Consider the following 18,579-nt stretch of genomic DNA (forward strand, 5'->3'; position numbering starts at 1 on the left):
CTATGTTGAATAGCAGTGGTGATAGTGGACATCCCTGCCGCGTTCCTGACCTTAGGGGGAAAGCTCTCAGTTTTTCCCCATTGAGAATGATATTCGCTGTAGGTTTTTCATAGATGGCTTTTATGATATTGAGGTATGTAACCTCTATCCCTATACTCTGAAGAGTTTTGATCAAGAAAGGATGCTGTACTTTGTCAAAAGCTTTTTCTGCATCTATTGAGAGGATCATATGATTCTTGTTCTTCCTTTTGTTAATATATTGTATCACATTGATTGATTTGTGGATGTTGAACCAACCTTGCAGCCCAGGGATAAATCCCACTTGGTCATGGTGAATAATCCTTTTAATGTACTGTTGGATCCTATTGGCTAGTATTTTGGTGAGAATTTTTGCATCCATGTTCATCAGGTATATTGGTCTGTAATTCTCCTTTTTGATGGGGTCTTTGTCTGGTTTGGGGATCAAGGTCATGGTGGCTTCATAAAATGAGTTTGGAAGTTTTCCTTCCATTTCTATTTTTTGGAACAGTTTCAGAAGAATAGGTATTAATTCTTCTTGAAATGTTTGGTAGAATTCCCCTGGGAAGCCATCTGGCCCTGGGCTTTTGTTTTTTGGGAGATTTTTGATGACTGCTTCAATTTCCTTAGTGGTTATAGGTCTGTTCAGGTTTTCTATTTCATCCTGGTTCAGTTTTGGTAGTTGATACATCTCTAGGAATGCATCCATTTCTTCCAGGTTATCTAATTTGCTGGCATAGAGTTGCTCATAATATGTTCTTATAATTGTTTGTATTTCTTTGGTGTTGGTTGTGATCTCTCCTCTTTCATTCATGATTTTGTTGATTTGGGTCATTTCTCTTCTCTTTTTGATAAGTCTGGCCAGGGGTTTATCAATCTTGTTAATTCTTTCAAAGAACCAGCTCCTAGTTTCGTTGATCTGTTCTACTGTTCTTTTAGTTTCTATTTCATTGATTTCTGCTCTGATCTTTATTATTTCTCTTCTCCTGCTGGGTTTAGGCTTTATTTGCTGTTCTTTCTCCAGCTCCTTTAGGTGTAGGGTTAGGTTGTGTACTTGAGACCTTTCTTGCTTCCTGAGAAAGGCTTGTATTGCTATATACTTTCCTCTTAGGACTGCCTTTGCTGCATCCCAAAGATTTGGAACAGTTGTGTTTTCATTTTCATTGGTTTCCATGTATTTTTTTAATTCTTCTTTAATTTCCTGGTTCACCCATTCATTCTTCAGTAGGATGCTCTTTAGCCTCCATGTATTTGAGTTCTTTCCAACTTTCCTCTTGTGATTGAGTTCTAGTTTCAAAGCATTGTGGTCTGAAAATAAGCAGGGAATGATTCCAATCTTTTGGTACCGGTTGAGACCTGATTTGTGACCTAGGATGTGATCTATTCTGGAGAATGTTCCATGGGCACTAGAGAAGAATGTGTATTCTGTTGCTTTGGGGTGGAATGTTCTGAATATGTCTATAGAGTCCATTTGGTCCAGTGTGTCATTTAAAGACTTTATTTTCTTGTTGATCTTTTGCTTAGATGATCTGTCCATTTCAGTGAGGTGGCTGTTAAAGTCCCCCACTATTATTGTATTGCTGTCGATGTGTTTCTTTGCTTTTGTTATTAATTGGCTTATATAATTGGCTGCTCCCATGTTAGGGGCATAGATATTTACAATTGTTAGATCTTCTTGTTGGATAGATCCTTTAAGTATGATATAGTGTCCTTCATCATCTCTTATTACAGTGTTTGGTTTAAAATCTAATTTGTCTGATAGAAGGATTGCCACCCCAGCTTTCTTTTGGTGTCCATTAGCATGGTAAATGGTTTTCCACCCCCTCACGTTCAATCTGGGGGTGTCTTTGGTTCTAAAATGAGTCTCTTGCAGACAGCATATCGATGGGTCTTGTTTTTTAATCCAGTCTGATAGCCTGTGTCTTTTGAGTGGGGAATTTAGCCCATTTACATTCAGGGTAACTATTGAAAGATAGGAATTTAGTGCCATTGTATTGCCTGTAAGGTGACTGTTACCATATATTGTCTGTGTTCCTTTCTGGTCTATGTTGCTTTTAGGCTCTCTCTTTGCTTAGAGGACCCCTTTCAAGATTTCCTGTAGGACTGGTTTTGTGTTTGCAAATTCCTTTAGTTTTTGTTTGTCCTGGAAGCTTTTTATCTCTCCTTCTATTTTCAATGACAGCCTAGCTGGATAGAGTATTCTTGGCTGCATATTTTTCTCATTTAGTGCTCTGAATATATCCTGCCAGTCCTTTCTGGCCTGCCAGGTCTCTGTGGATAGGTCTGTTGCCAATCTAATGTTTCTATCCTTGTAGGTTACATATCTCTTCCCCCGAGCTGCTTTCAGGAATTTCTCTTTGTCTCTGAGACTCGTAAGTTTTATTATTAGATGTCGGGGTGTTGACCTATTTTTATTGATTTTGAGAGGGGTTCTCTGTGCTTCCTGGATTTTCATTCCTTTCCCAAATTAGGGAAGTTCTCTGCTATGATTTGCTCCATTATACCTTCTGCCCCCCTCTCTCTTTCTTCTTCTTCTGGGATCCCAATTATTCTAATGTTGTTTCATCTTATGGTATCGCTTATCTCTCGAATTCTGCCCTCGTGATCCAGTAGTTGTTTATCTCTCTTTTTCTCAGCTTCTTTATTTTCCATCATTTCATCTTCTATATTACTGACTCTCTCTTCTGCCTCATTTATTTTAGCAGTTAGCGCCCCCATTTTTGATTGCACCTCATTAATAGCCTTTTTGATTTCTACTTGGCTGGATTTTAGTTCTTTTACTTCTCCATAAAGGGTTTCTCTAATAACTTCCATATTTTTTTCAAGCCCAGCTAGTATCTTTAAAGTGATGACTCTGAACTCTAGATCTGACATCATACTAATGTCCGTATTGAGTAGGTCCCTGGCAGTCGGTACTACCTCTTGTTCTTTTTGTTGAGGTGATTTTTTCTGTCTTGTCATTTTGTGCAGAGGAGAATAGATTAATGAGAGAACAAAATGCTAGCAGAGTAACCACGTCCCCAGAAAATATACTCTAAACAAATCAGAAAAGACCTGAAGCAGTGGGAAAAGAAAGGGAAAGAGAGAAAAAAGAAAAAGAAAAAAAAGAAAGAGATAAAGATAAAAACAAAAACAAACAAAACAAAACAACAACAACAACAACAAAAATGAGAATGTGATCAAATATGATCAGGCTGGTATATAGATCAGTGCCACACACTAGATTTGGGGTGTATTTTGGTCTTTTAGAAGAAAGTGCCTCCCAAAATTTTAAAGAAAGAAAAACTTATATATGTACAAAAATAAGGGTTGATATGATGAAGGGATGTTATATGACTGTAAAAATGGAAATTATAAAAAATTTTATAAAAGGAATTGATAAGAGGTTGTTTGAAAAAAGAAAGAGGAGGATTTAAAAAAAGAAAGAAAAAAGGGAGAGGATGTGATCAGCCAGGGGAATAGAAAACACCGTATACTAGAGATTTAGGGTATATTTTAATCTGTTAGAAGAAACTATCTCAAAATTTTAAAGAGAGAACAACTTATATATATAAGCCAAAAATACAGGTAACTACTATGAAGGGATAGAATATGACTCTAAAAATGAAAAATAAAAATGTTTTTTTTTTAAAAAAAGGGATTGATAAGATGTTGGTTGAAAAAGGGAAAAAGAAAAATTCAAAAAAAAAAAAAGAAAAAAGACAGTTAAAAAAAATTAACTTTGAAAGACCAAAGAATCATGGTAAAAAAGCCATGAATTCTATGTGCAGTAGTCCCCTAGCGCTGGAGTTCTGCCATTCTCATTGATCGGTAAACTTGGTCTTGGCTGGCTGTTCTCGCTGATCTTCTGGGGAGGGGCCTGTTGCCGTGGTTTCCAAATGTCTTTGCCGGAGGCAGAATTGCCCCGCCCTTGCCCCCTCCCAGCTAAGTAATCTGCTTGGGTTTGCTCTCCGGGGCTTTTGTTCCCTGCGAGCTTTCCATATAGCTTTGGAGGCGGAGAGTGAAAATGGCTGCCTCCCAATCTCCACCCAAGAGGAGCTGAGAACTCGGGGCCCCGCTTCTCAGTGAGCCCCCAGAGAAAAGCCGTCAGTCACTCCCATATCCCCGGTCTCCGGCCGCACTCTGTGCTCACCTGGCCTGTGACCGCGCATTTCTATCTCTGGCACCCGACCCCGGGTGGAGTCTCCAAACCCAGCAGATCCCTGCGGTGCACTCCCGCGCGGCTCCTCCCGGGGGAGGAAGGTGAGTCTCCCTGGATCTGCCGCTTGTTGGGTCCCTGCTGGAGGAGCAGTGGCCTGACTGTGCCGTGGATCACGGTTTATGGCAACCCCGAGCTGAGAGCCCGTGCCTGGGCTCCGCCTCTGCAGCTGGCTTCCCTGCTCCATTACCTGGGAGCTCTGCCACACTCAGGCACCCCCGGTCTTTCTGTGACCCCGAGGGTCCTGAGACCACACTGTCCCGGAGGGTTCCACCCCCCGCTTAGCCACCAGAGTGACGTCCCTCAGCAGAGCAGACTTTTAAAAGTTCCAATTTTGTGTTCCGTGGTTCTATCACTTGCCAGGAGCGGCCAACGGAGGCCCCTCCCCCGCCGTCTATCCTCCCGAATATCGCCTCGGATTCACTTCTCCGCACGTCCTACCTTCCAGAAAGTGGTCATTTTTCTGAGTAGAGAGTTGTTGCTCTTCTGTTCTTCGATCTCCTGTTGAGTTTGTAGGTGTTCAGAATGGTTTGATCCCTATCCAGCTGAATTCCTGAGAGGAGACGAAATCCAGGTCTCCTACTCCTCCACCATCTTGCTCTGCCCCCCCTCCAACAAGCCTTCCAAGACAAATTAGATTTTAAGCTAAAGACTGTAGTTAGACACAGAAGGACACTCTATCATTCTTAAAGAGTCTATCCAGGAAGAAGTTCTAACAATTGTAAATATCTACACCCCCAACATGGGAGCAGCCATCTACATAAGCCAACTGTTCACCAAAATAAAGAGTCATATTGATAACAATACGTTAATTGTAGGAGACCTCAATACTCCACTCCCAGCAATAGACAGATCATCTAAGCAGAAAATCAACAAAGAAATAAGAGCTTTGAATGATACACTGGACCAGATGGACCTCATAGATATATACAGAACATTGCACCCTAAAACAACAGAATACTCATTCTTCTTGAGCTCACATGGAACTTTCTCCAGAATAGACCACATACTGGGTCACAAATCAGGTCTCAACTGATACCAAAACATTGAGATTATTCCCTGCATATTCTCAGACCATAATGCTTTAAAACTGGAACTCAATCACAAGAAAAAATTTGGCAGATATTCAAACACTTGGAAGCTAAAGACCACTCTGCTTAAGAATGTTTGGGTCAACCAGAAAATCAAAGAAGAACTTAAAAAATTCTTGGAACCCAATGAGAACGAAAACACATTGGTCCAAAACCTATGGGATATGGCAAATGCAGTCCTAAGGGGGAAATACATAGCCATCCAAGCCTCAGTCAAAAAAAAAAATAGAAAAATCCCAAATGCACCAACTAACTCTGCACTTTAAAGAACTAGAGAAAAAGCAACAAACGATACCTAAGCCATGCATTAGAAGAGAAATAATTAAGATTAGAGCAGAGATCAATGAATTAGAAACCAGAAACACAGTAGATCAAATCAACAAAACTAGAAGCTGGTTCATAGAAAAAATTTATAAGATCGATAAACCCCTGGCCAGACTTATCCAAAAGAGCTTCCAAGACTGAGCACCAAAAAACATAAGATACCTCAGAATAAACCTAACCAAAGAAGTAAAGAATCTATACTCTAGGAACTACAGAACACTCATGGAAGAAATTGAAGAAGACACAAAAAGATGGATAAACATTCCACACTCATGGATCAGAAGAATAAACATTGTTAAAATGTCTATGCTACCCATAGCAATCTATATGTTCAACACCATCCCGATGAAAATTCCAATGACATTTTTCAAAGTGCTGGAACAAACAATCCTAAAATTTGTATGGAATCAGAAAAGACCCCAAATCGCCAAGGAAATGTTGAAAAAGAAAAACAAAGCTGGGGGCATCACGTTGCCTGATTTCAAGCTATATTACAAAGCAGTGATCACCAAGACAGTGTGGTACTGGCACAAAAACAGACATATAGACCAATGGAACAGAAGAGAGAGCCCAGATATGGACCCTCAACTCTATGGTCAAATAATCTTCGACAAAGCAGGAAAAAATATGCAACGGAAAAAAGACAGTCTCTTCAATAAATGGTGCTGGGAAAATTGGACAGCCATATGCAGAAGAATGAAACTTGACCATTCTCTAACACCATACACAAAGATAAACAAAAAGGATGAAAGACCTCAATGTGAGACAGGAATCCATCAAAATTCTAGAGGAGAATATGACAATAACCTCTTTGACATTGGCCACAGCAACTTCTTTCAAGATGCATCTCCAAAAGCTAGTGAAAGAAAAGCAAAAATGAACTTTTGGGACTTCATCAAGATCAAAAGCTTCTGCACAACAAAGGAAACAGTCAACAAAACAAAGCGGCAACCCACAGAATGGGAGAAGATATTTGCAAATGACATATCAGATAACTATATCAGACACTATAGATAAAGGGCTGGTATCCAAGATCTATAAAGAACTTCTCAAACTCAACACCCAAAAACAAATTATCAAGTCAAAAAATGGGCAGGAGACATGAACAGACACTTCTCTGAAGAAGACATACAAATGGCTAACAGACACATGCAAAAATGTTCATCATTAACCATCAGGGAAATTCAAATCAAAACCACATTGAGATACCACCTTACACCAGTTAGAATGGCCAAAATGGACAGGGAAAGAAACAACAAATGTTGGAGAGGTTGTGGAGAAAGTGGAACCCTCTTACACTGTTGATGAGAATGCAAGTTGGTACAGCGAGTTTGGAAAACAGTGTGGAGGTGCCTCAAAAAATTAAATATAGAGCTATGCTATGACCCAGCAATTACACTCCTGGGTATTTACCCCAAAGACACTGATGTAGTGAAAAGAAGGGCCATATGCACCCTAATGTTCATAGCAGCAATGTCCGCAATAGCCAAACTGTGGAAAGCCGAGATGCCCTTCAACTGATGAATGGATAAAATAGACGTGGTCTATATATACAATGGAATATTACTCAGGCATCAGAAAGGAGGAATACCCAACTTTTACATCAACATGGATGGGACTGGAGAAGATTATGCTAAGTGAAATAAGTCAAGCAGAGAAAGTCAATTATATGGTTTCACTTATTTGTGGAACATAAGGAATAGCAGGTAGGACATTAGGAGAAGGAAGGGAAAAATGAAGGGGGAAAGTCGGAGGGGAAGTCAAACCACAACCTGTACCTCTGAAACCAATAATACATTATATGTTAAAAAAAAAAAAAAGAAGAAGAAGAAGAAGATAGTAGGAAGGGAAAAATGAAGGGGGGGATTCGGAGGGGAAGATGAACCATGAGAGACTATGGACTCTGTGAAACAAACTGAGAGTTTTAGAGGGTAGGGGGGTGGGGGGATACATTAGCCCAGTGATGGGTACTAAGGAGGGCACATACTGCATGGAGCACTGGGTGTTATATGAAAACAATGAATCGTGGATCACCACATCAAAAACTAATGATGTATTGTATGGTGATTAACATAACATAATAAAATAAAATTTAAAAAAAAAGGAAAGAGTCATTTAAGCTTGAAAGACTCCTGCAGAATGAAAGTGAGGGAATGGAGAACCATATATTATGCTAGTAAACATCACAAGAAAGCCATACTTATATCAGACGAACAAGTTTTTAAACCAAAGCCTGTAACAACAGATTAAGAAGGTCACTATATCATAATTAAGGGGTCTATCCCTCAAGAAGATCTAACATTTGTAAATATTTATACCCTCAAATTAGGAGCACTCACATATATAAAACGATTAATCCCAAACAAAAAGAAACTCATGGATAATAATACAATAATAGTAGGACATTTTAACACCCTATTTTTAGCAATGAACAGATCATCTAAGTGGAAAATCAACAAGGAAACCATGGCTTTGAATGACATATGGGACCAGATTCACTTAATAGTTATATTCAAAACATTTCATTGTAAAGCATCAAAATACACATTCTTTTTGACTGCACAAAGGACACAGATCACATAGTGGGTCACGAATTAGGCCTCAACAAGTACAAAAAGATTGAGATCATACCATGCATATTTTCAGACTACAATGCTATGAAACATGAAGTTAACCACAAGAAAAAATTTGAAAGTCCACCAATACATGGAGGTTAAAGAACATCCTACTAAAAAATGAATGGGTCAACAAGGAAATTAAAGAAAAAAATTAAAAGTACCTGGAATCAAATGAAAATGAAAATGACAGCCCAAGACTTTTGGGATGCAGCAAAGGCAGTTTTAAGAGGGAAGTATATTGCAATAGAGGCCTACCTGAAGAAGCAAGAAAAACATCAAATACACAACCTAATCTTACATGTAAAGGAGCCAGAAAAAGAATAGCAAATAAAACCTAAAGGAAGCATGAAGAGAGAAATAATAAGGATTAGAGCAGAAATAAATTACATAGTAACAAAACAACAACAACAACAAAACCGTAGAACAGATTAATGAAACTAAGAGCTGGTTCTTTGAAACAATTGATAAAATTGATAAACACCTAGCCAGACTTATCAAAAAGAAAAGGGAAAGGACTGAAATAAATAAAATCAAAAAGAAAGAGGAGAGATCAAAACCAAAACCACAGAAATACAATCATAAGAACATTATGAAAAATTACTGCCAACAAACGGGGCCATCTGGAAGAAATGTATAAATCCCTAGAAACATACAAACTATCAAAACTGAAACAGGAGGAAATAGAAAATTTGAACAAATCCATAACCAGCAAAGAAATTGAATCAGTAATTAAAAGTCTCCCAACAAACAAAAGTCCAAGGCCACATGGCTTCCCAGGTGAATTCTACGAAACATTTAAGGAAGACTTAATACCTATTCTTCTCAAACTGTTCCAAAAAATAGAAATGGAAGGAAAACTTCCAAACTCCTTCTATGAGGCTAGCATTACCTTGATTCTAAAACCAGACAAAGGCCCCACTAAAAGGAGAATTACAGGCCAATATCCCTGACGAACATGGATACAAAAATTCTCAACAAAATACTAGCTAATCAAATCCAATTGTACAGTAAAAGAATTATTCACCACGATCAAGTGGGATTTATTCCTGAGCTACGGGGTTGGTTCAATATTTGCAAATCAATCAACGTGCTACACCATATTAAAAAAAGAAAGAATTAGTACCATATGATCATCTCAATAGTTGGAGAAAAAGTATTTGACAAAAATGCAGCATCCCTTCTTGATAAACCCCCTACAAAGTAGGGATAGCTGGAACTTACTTCAACATCATAAAAGCCATATACAAAACAGCAACTGCTAATATCCTCATTAGGGAAAAACCGAGAGCTTTTTCTCTATGGTCAGGAACAAGACAAGGATGTCCACTCTCACCATTCCTATTTAACATAGTACTGAAAGTCTTAGCCTCAGCAATTAAACAGCAAAAAGAAATAAAAAGGCACCCAAATTGGCAAGGAAGAATTCAAACTTTCAATATTTGCAGAGGACATGATACTCTATGTAGAAAACTCAAAAGACTCTACCAAAAAATAGGTAGAACTAATATATGAATTCAGCAAAGTTGCAGGATTTAAAATTAATGTACAGAAATCTTTTGCATTTCTATACAATAATAATGAAGCAGCAGAAAAAGAAATCAAGAAATCTATCCCATTTACAGTTGCACTGAAAACAATAAGATACTTGGGAATAAATCTAACCAAAAGAGGTAAAAGATCTGTACGCTGAAAACTATAGAATACACATGAAAGAAATTGAAGAGGACATAAAAAAATGAAAAAATATTCCATGCTCATGGATTGTAAGAAAAAAGCATTGCTAAAATGTCTATACTACCCAAAGCAATCTACAGGTTTAATGCAATCCCTGTCAAAATAACACCAGCATTTTTCACAGAGCTAGAACAAACAATTCTAAAATTTGTATGAAACCAGAAAAGATCCCAAATAGCCAAAGAAATCCTAAAAAAGAAAAGGAAAGCTGGACACATCACGATTCTGGACTCCAAGCTATATTACTAAGCTGTAGTCATCAAGACAGTATGGTACTGGCACAAAAACAGACACATAGATCACTTGAAGAGAATAAAATCCAGAAACGGACCCACAACTCTATGGTAAATGAATCTTCGACAAAGCAGGAAGAATATCCAGTGGAAAAGACAGTTTCTTCCACAAATGGTGCTTAGAAAACTGGACAGCAACATGCAGATAAATGAAACTGGATCACTTTCTTACACCATACACAAAAATACACAAAAATAAATTCAAAACAGGGGCACCTGGGTGGCTCAGTTGATCAAGCATCTGCCTTCGGCTCAGGTCATTATCCTAGGGTCTGGGATACAGCCCCATGTGTGGCTCCTTGCTTAGTGGGGAGCCTGATTCTCTCCCTGCCTGCTACTCCCCCTGCTTGTGCACTCTCTCTCTCTGACAAGTAAATAAATAAAATATTTTAAAAAATGGATGAAAGACCTAAATGTAAGACATGAAACCATCAAAATTCTAGAGAAGAAAGCAGGCAACAACCTCTTTGACCTCTGCCACAGCAACTTCTTGCTAGACATGTTTCCAACGACAAGGGAAACAAAAGCAAAAATGAACTACTGGGACCTCATCAAGATAAAAAGCTTTGCACAGCAAAGGAAACAACGAAACTAAAAGATGTGATACACACACACACACACACACACACAATGGAACATTACTCAGCCAACAAAAGGAAGGAAATCTTGCCATTTGTGACAATGTGGATGGAGCTAGAGTGTATTATGCCATGCAAAGTAAGTCAGTCAGAGGAACACAAATACCATAAGATTTCGCTCTTATGTGTAATTTAAGAAACAAAACAAATGAACATAGAGGAAGGGAAAGAAAAAGAAAATAAGATGAAAATTGAGAGGGAGCCAAATCATAAGAGACTTTTAACTCTAGGAAACAAACTGAAGGTTGCTGGAGGGGAGGTGGATGGGGGGTGATGTAACTGGGTGATGGTATTAAGGAGGGCACTTGATGTAATGAACACTGGGTGTGATATGCAGCTGATGAATCACTAAGTTCTACCCCTGAAACTAATAATACACTATATGCTAACTAAATTGAATTTAAATTAAAAAAATTTAAAAATCACACTGAGATACCACCTTACACCTGTCCAAATGGTTAAAATGAACAAAAGGAAATAACAGATAATGGCTAGATGCCGAGAAAGAGGAATCCTCTTCCACTATTGTTGGGTATGCAAAGTGGTGCAGAGATTCTGGAAAATGTTATGGAGTTTCCTCAACAAGTTAAAAAATAGAACTACCCTATGACCCAGCAATTGCAGTACTAAGTATTTACCCAAAGGATAAAAAAAATACAGATTTGAAGGGACACATGCACCACAATATTTACAGCAACATTATCAACAATAGCCAAACATGGAAAGAGCCCATATGTCCAATGACGGACGAATGGATAAAGAAGAGGTGGTATATAGAATGGAATATTACTCAGCCATCAAAAAGAATGAAATGTTGCCATTTGCAAGATGTGGTTGGAGTGGGCACCTGGGTGGCTCAGTTGGTTGAGCGACTGCCTTCGGCTCAGGTCATGATCCTGGAGTCCCAGGATCGAGTCCCGCATCGGGCTCCCTGCTCGGCAGGGAGTCTGCTTCTCCCTCTGACCTTCCCCCCTCTCATGCTCTCTCTCTCTCTCATTCTCTCTCTCAAATAAATAAATAAAATCTTAAAAAAAAAAAAGATGTGGTTGGAGCTAGAGTGTATTATGCCATGTGAAATAAGTCAGTCAGAGAAAGACAAATACCACATGATTTCACTCATATGTGGAACTTAAGAAACATGACAGATGAACATGTGGGAAGGAAGAAAAAAGAGAGATGGAAGCAAACCATATGAGACTTCTAAGGATAGAGAAGAAACTGAGGGTTGATGGATCTAGGTGGGTGGGGGAAGGGCTAAATGAGTGAGGTGTATTAAGGAGGCCACTTGGGATGATTAGCACTGGGTGTTATATGTAAGTGATGAATCCTAGATTCTACTCCTGAAACCAATATTACACTATGTGTTAACTAACTAGAATTTAAATAAAAATTTGAAGAAAAAAACCAACTAAATTCATGATAGCAGGGCCCCACTGAGGAAGAAAGAGCGGTGTGGGTCTAGGAAGAAGTAAACAAAGGGTTTTTCCTTATCTGTAATGTAAAGGATAGGCCAAAGTAGGACCTAATTTTTAAATTTGGGACAGTGGGGCACCAGTTATACAGGTGTTTGTAACATTAATCTTTATTCTTGTCCCCTTGCTTGAGATTAATTTGCAGTAAAGATACTTCTTCCTAAAACCTAGCAAACTGGGGTGCCTAGGTGGCTCAGTCATTAGGCATCTGCCTTCGTCTCAGGACATGATCCCGGGGTCCTGGGATCGAGCCCCATGTCGGGCTCCCTGCTCAGCAGGGAGCCTGCTTTTCCCTCTGCTGCTTCCCCTGCTTGTGTTCTCTCGTGCTGTCTCTCTCTGTCAAATAAATAAATAAAATCTTAAAAAAAGAAATAAATAAAACCCAGCAAATAAACCCAAAAGCAATCACATGATTTTTGTTTCATGATGGTAGGAGTATAGACTTCCTTGAAAGACCCTAATTCTTGGAAATTGTAAAATAAGTCTATACCTGCACTGTGAAATGACTCAAAGGAATCATTAGTAGGCCAGAAATAGCAAGGAGTCCCTGAATGAGGGACAGCAGATGGGGTCCAACTCACTTGTTTGAGTAAGCCATGGTCCACAATCTGTACAAGCGTTGTTGCAAATGGAGGTCCTGGCCCAAGCGTGTTCTATGACCTGGGGAGGTGCTGGTTGGCATCAGAACAGGGCCCACAGGCAACTGAAAGGTGAATTAGTGTATGGCAACAAGAGTAGCGTGGACTAACCCCAGCATTTCCCTACCTATCTTGCCCCCAGTACTTACCACCAGGGGGTGGCTACAGCAATGTCTGCCCAGGTGAAAGCAATGCCTATGGACACTTGGGCACACAGCCAGTACAATGCTTGGAAAAGAACAGGGTAAAAGACCCAAAAGAATTGCAGCCTATGACTTTCCTTCTCCTGACATAGCAAGTTACCACAAATTTAGTGGCTGAAAACAACCACATTTACAATTTTACAGTTCTAAAGTCTAAAAGGTATCTGCAGGTCTGTGTTCCTCCTGGAGGTTCTAGGGGAGAATCCACGTCCTTGTCTTTTCTAGCTTTTAGAGGCCTCCTACATCCCTTGGCTCATACTCCCTTCCTCCATATACAAAGCCAGCAGCATAGCATCTTCTCTCCTCTTTGATCTCTTCTTCCATCCTTAGATGTTTCACTGACTCTAACTCTAATGTCTCCCTCCTATAAAGGACTCTTGCATTTACCTTGAGCCCATCCAGATATTTCAGGATAATCTCCCCATCCAAAGACCCTTAACTTAATCACATCCACAGAGTTCCTTTTTGCCATATAAGGTAACATATTCACAGATTCTAGGGATAGGGATGTGGACATTGTTGGAGTCTGAGGGGAATTGTTCAGCCTACCTCAACTTGCATGAGTTATTTCCCTTTAATCTTTACAACACCACTGTGACATACCTATTTACAGAAGGAGAAACAGGCTTAGAAAGGTTAAGTAACATGCTGGACTTGACACAGCTTGGAAGGGGCAGAGCCAGGCATGGAAAACGGTAATGTGACAGGATCTCTGCTTTGCTCTTCCCCACACCTGTCCCTTTTCTCATCTCTTTTCCTTCCACTCCTATTTCAAGAGAGCAAGAATACTCCCTTCCATCCTAAGCCCTCATGAACTACTAAATGTACACTCAATTGGAGCAGCTGCAAGGTGTGTGATGGCAGAAGCCAGGGCTTGGAAATCTGAAGACGTGGGCCCAAATACTGACATTCACCAGCAGCGCTATGTTCTTGGGCAAGAGAGCTAACCTTTCTCTAGCTTCATTGGCAACTGAGGGTTCTTGTAAAGATTTCAGTTTGGAGGTAGTTTAGGCACATAGCCTACCACAACAATGTTAGTTTCCCCTCCTCTCTTTGTACTCCTAGGGCCCTCACAAGTCAGTTGCCCTTCCTTTGTCATGTGCTATTTATTCCAAACAAACCTGTGGTCCGCAATATCCCAAGGCATAGTTTAATTATTTCCTTCTGTTAAAACCATGCCTAGTGATATTCTGGCTATTAAATGTACTGTGTTTATTGATTAAAACAACTTTTGTGGCTTGTCTTACATAAATGTGATTTCTGTTAAACTTTTGTGTATACTGAGTGTACCTCACAGACTAAACCCTGTTCCTGATTACTCCTTTGAGGAAATTGTGTTGGAAGCCACAACTAGCTTGTACATTGCTTCAGGTAGGTTCTGATCTACCTAGGGTGCTATGGGGAGCTGTCCTGTCTTGTGGAGTGGAGAAAAGGTTCACTCAGATGAAGCCCGAGACAGAGAAATTCCCCCCGCCCCCTTCAGACAGCTGGTTGGTAGGCAGAAGGCAAAGCAACAGTAAGCATACACTGCCCCAAATTAGTTTATGGCCAGGCTTCCCCAACAGGAAGCCTTGGTGGGCTCTGGGTATAAAGAAAATTTCAGTTAGCAAGTGACTGTTGGGAAGATAATTAATTTGCTGTATTACATTTCATTAAATCCCATCAGAATGGAGAAGCTATTTGAAAAAACACAGGTGATTTTGCAGTCTTCTAGGCAGATTCATAAACACCAAACAAAAGAGAGAAAATAAAAAAACCCTGAACTCAGAGGAACCCCCTTTCATCCAGGATCACTGGTATGTACTATTGGATACCCAGAGAGCCTGACAACAGGCCTGGAGAAACAAGGTTGGAGAGATTAGCCTTTTCCTGTTTGTTCAGAGAACAAATCACAGGACAGAGATGGTAAGTGAACTCATCAAAGTCAAAGAGCTTGTAAGCAACACGGGCTGGGCCAGAACTCATGTTCCAAGGTTTGAGTTCAATGCTCGTTACTCTATACCAGGCATCCCCTTTCTACACATGTATAGAGGACTGAGCCTTGTTCGGTGCAATTCAGATGGCAATTCTGCTTTCCAAATGGGACACACTGCCCCACCTTGGCACTTATTCACTAGGTATAGCCATATCCTGTTCCACAAACTCTATCGAGGTCTGGGAGACATCAAGAAGCTAGACAGGGCCCCTTCCCTCGATGGGATTACAATCTGAGGTTCTGTCAAGCAAGCATTTAATCTCTTCCAGCCAAAAAGGTATAAAGTATTTGCTTGCTTTTAAAATGTTCAGCTAAACACATGTGCAAAATCTTTTCCATCATGTATTCCTTCAACATGCATTTATTAAATGCCATTCTCACACACTGCTTGAAACATCTGAGAGGCAAAGGCTGTGCTTCCTGTATGATAAGTGCTTTTAATTTGTTATCTCATTTAATTCTCACAACCCTATGAGGACAGCACTTAATTAACCTCACATTATAGATGAGACCGAGGCTCAGAGAGGTGAAGTGACTTATGCAAAATAGTATCTTTGGAATGACATGAGAAAGATACAGAGTGCTTGCTATAGAGACTCCTCCCTCAGGGGACTGAACATGGACTCACTATTCATCCAGGAAGACAAGCTTCAGGGAGGAAGAGGCCTGTGAGTAGGCAGATGGAATTTAGATAATTGGGGATGAGAGGAAAAGCAATTCAGACCAAGGAACTACTGAGCAAAGACCCAGAGTGGATAAAGTTCAGAGTATGCTCTGGGTTACATTTGGATTACCAAATGAATGAAAGAACAAAAATAAATCAGGCATTCAGGTGGACTGGAGCCTAGAAACCTCAGAGCCAACCTGCACTTCCACCACCTTCTCCCCATCCCCCTCTTCTACCCAATCAGTCCCTAAAGCCTGTCCAGGATCACCCTTCAAATGGCTTTCTGCATCCCCATCCTCATGGCAACTGCTTTAAGGCTCACTTTCTTTTCGTCTCGCTTCTTATTCTGATTGCTTCCTAATGACCTGCGAGACAACAGTCTGTACAGCCTCTGTGAAGCTCTGCGAATGCAAGTCTGATCCAGTCAGTGACCTGCTTAATAATCCCATGAATATAGAACATTTAAAGATTCTGCACCTCTTGCACAGTGTTCACAGCTTTTGCAGTCCCACCTCCCCTCATCACCCAGCAATTCAGCCATAGGCATCTTATCTGGGTCATAGATGGGTCCATGAATCAATTAGTATACACATAAACTATTTCTGAGAACAGGGATGGTAAATTAATGTGCTGTGTAAGCCAAGACAGGAAAGGATAACTGAGACCACTGATATCTCCACAAATACACTCCTCAACTCCATTCCCCCACACACTCCACCACCACCCCTTGACACACATACATGTACATGCCGCATTCTGTGAGAATTCCTTCCCAATACGCGCGAGCAAATGTACCAAACTGAAAAACACAAGAATCCTATGGTATTCATTTCTCCCGTGTATTCCCCTGCCCTTGCCAATCTCTAGCTGTCATCTCTGCCCTAGTCCCACCCCTGCCTTGTTGAGCTTCTTTTCCTATCTGACAGCGGAAATCTGGGTGGAGGAGACGCCCACTTCCTCTTTGGAGTTCGGAGTGCGTGGCAGAAAAGGCGGAGTCAGTTCTGCAGAGCATTCGCGCGCGCTTGCGGCGGGAGCGAGTGCAGATGGCGGTTGCTCATGCATTTCAGCTTCCCTGGGAGTGAGCTTTCTCGCTGAGAACGTCTGGTTTGTTGCTACAAAGACTATTGACATTGCTGGCTTCAGCGACAGCAGCTTCTTAAGGTAGAGGTAGTTGCGTTCTGCAGAAGTTGCAGGCATCTTTCCCTAGAATTGCAATAAGCTCAAGAGCCCATAGTAGAAGACATGCCTCGGGGTCGAAAGAGTCGGCGCCGCCGTAACGCAAGGGCCGCAGAAGAGAACCGCAACAACCGTAAGATCCAGGCCTCAGAGGCTTCTGAGACCCCGATGGCCTCATCTCTAGCCCCAAGCACCCCGGAGGACGACCTGAGTGGCCCTGAGGAAGACCCTAGCACTCCGGAGGAGGCCTCCACCACGCCTGAGGAAGCCTCCAACACTGCTCAAGTGCAAAAGCCCTCGGTAGCCCGGAGCAATTTTCAGGGCACCAAGAAAAGTCTCCTGATGTCCATATTAGCCCTCATCTTCATCATGGGCAACAGCGCCAAGGAGGCCCTGGTCTGGAAAGTGCTTGGGAAGTTGGGAATGCAGCCTGGCCGGCAGCACAGCATCTTTGGAGATCCAAAGAAGGTCGTCACAGAGGAGTTTGTGCGCAGAGGGTACCTGATTTATAAGCCGGTGCCGCGTAGCAGTCCCGTGGAGTATGAGTTCTTCTGGGGACCTAGAGCACACGTGGAATCCAGCAAGCTGAAAGTCATGCATTTTGTGGCAAGGGTGCGTAACCGATGCTCCAAGGACTGGCCATGTAATTATGATTGGGATTCTGAAGATGATGCAGAAGTTGAGGCTATCCTCAATTCAGGTGCTAAGGGTTACAGCGCACCTTAGGGAAATCTGGGGCAGACTCTTGAGGGGGGTTGGAAACAATATCAAAGTTACCCCAAGGAGTAGATTAGCTGGGTCCTGAGTTGAATATGATGGAAAAAGGGGGGCATTTGATATTTGTGATCAGTGCTAATTGTTTAACTGCAATATAGAGCGTTTGCTATGGATATTGTACGATTGTATACATTTTATATAGTGCTGATTAAGGTCAAATTATGATTAAGATACGATTGCAGAAAAGATTTTTTTTTCTTTTTTCTGTCATTGAGATTTAGTATAACAGTTTTGCTAACGTTGTAAAATGAGTCCATCATACTCTGTGATCTGATACATATTTTAAATAGGCTGTTCTTGAAAGTTTGAAATAACCAGTAATGTGAGAGAAGGATAGGGGAATTCTTTTATGTCTGACCTTTCTGAAACCTTTGTTTCTGCTATTGTGTAAAGAAAACTAACAACTACCATGAATTTACTTAGTTACTGTGCAAGAAAAAAAATAAAAGCATAATGACGAGGACACCTTGTTCATTTACTGACCACCAGTTATGTGTGAGGCATCAGTCTAGGTTCTGGGGATACTCCGTGGCACACAGCCCTCAGTTCTAAAGAATGTTCGGGATTACACAGGAGAGACAAATACGTAAACTGGCAGTGTGGTAAACGCTGTAATAGGGAGTGAGTATGGCGTGCCATAAAAATGTAGAAACACTTATGTGACCTGTCTTGGGGGTGGGACGGGAAAGAGGGGACATCACGGGTTTCTTTGAGAACCCAAGAGATGCTTAAATAAGTTTGGGGGAATATGAAAGGG

At 40.8% G+C, this 18,579-nt stretch overlaps 1 protein-coding gene across 1 annotated transcript; it reads left to right on the forward strand.

Moving 5' to 3' along the window:
* Positions 1-16,860: 16,860 nt before the first annotated feature.
* On the forward strand, positions 16,861-18,285 carry MAGEH1 (MAGE family member H1). Its single transcript, XM_035029595.1, has one exon. The coding sequence runs from the start codon at positions 17,112-17,114 to the stop codon at positions 17,769-17,771; it is 660 nt and encodes a 219-aa protein (XP_034885486.1). The 5' UTR covers positions 16,861-17,111; the 3' UTR covers positions 17,772-18,285.
* The last annotated feature ends 294 nt before the right edge of the window (positions 18,286-18,579 follow it).

This window comes from Mirounga leonina, unplaced genomic scaffold (assembly GCF_011800145.1).
Source record: "Mirounga leonina isolate KUSES-001 unplaced genomic scaffold, KU_Mleo_1.0 Mir_101529, whole genome shotgun sequence".
Taxonomy (NCBI): Eukaryota; Metazoa; Chordata; class Mammalia; order Carnivora; family Phocidae; genus Mirounga; species Mirounga leonina.

Coding starts and splice junctions, on each gene's coding strand:
- MAGEH1 (XM_035029595.1), top strand. CDS start 17,112: ATGCCTCGGGGTCGAAAGAGTCGGCGCCGCCGTAACGCAAGGGCCGCA.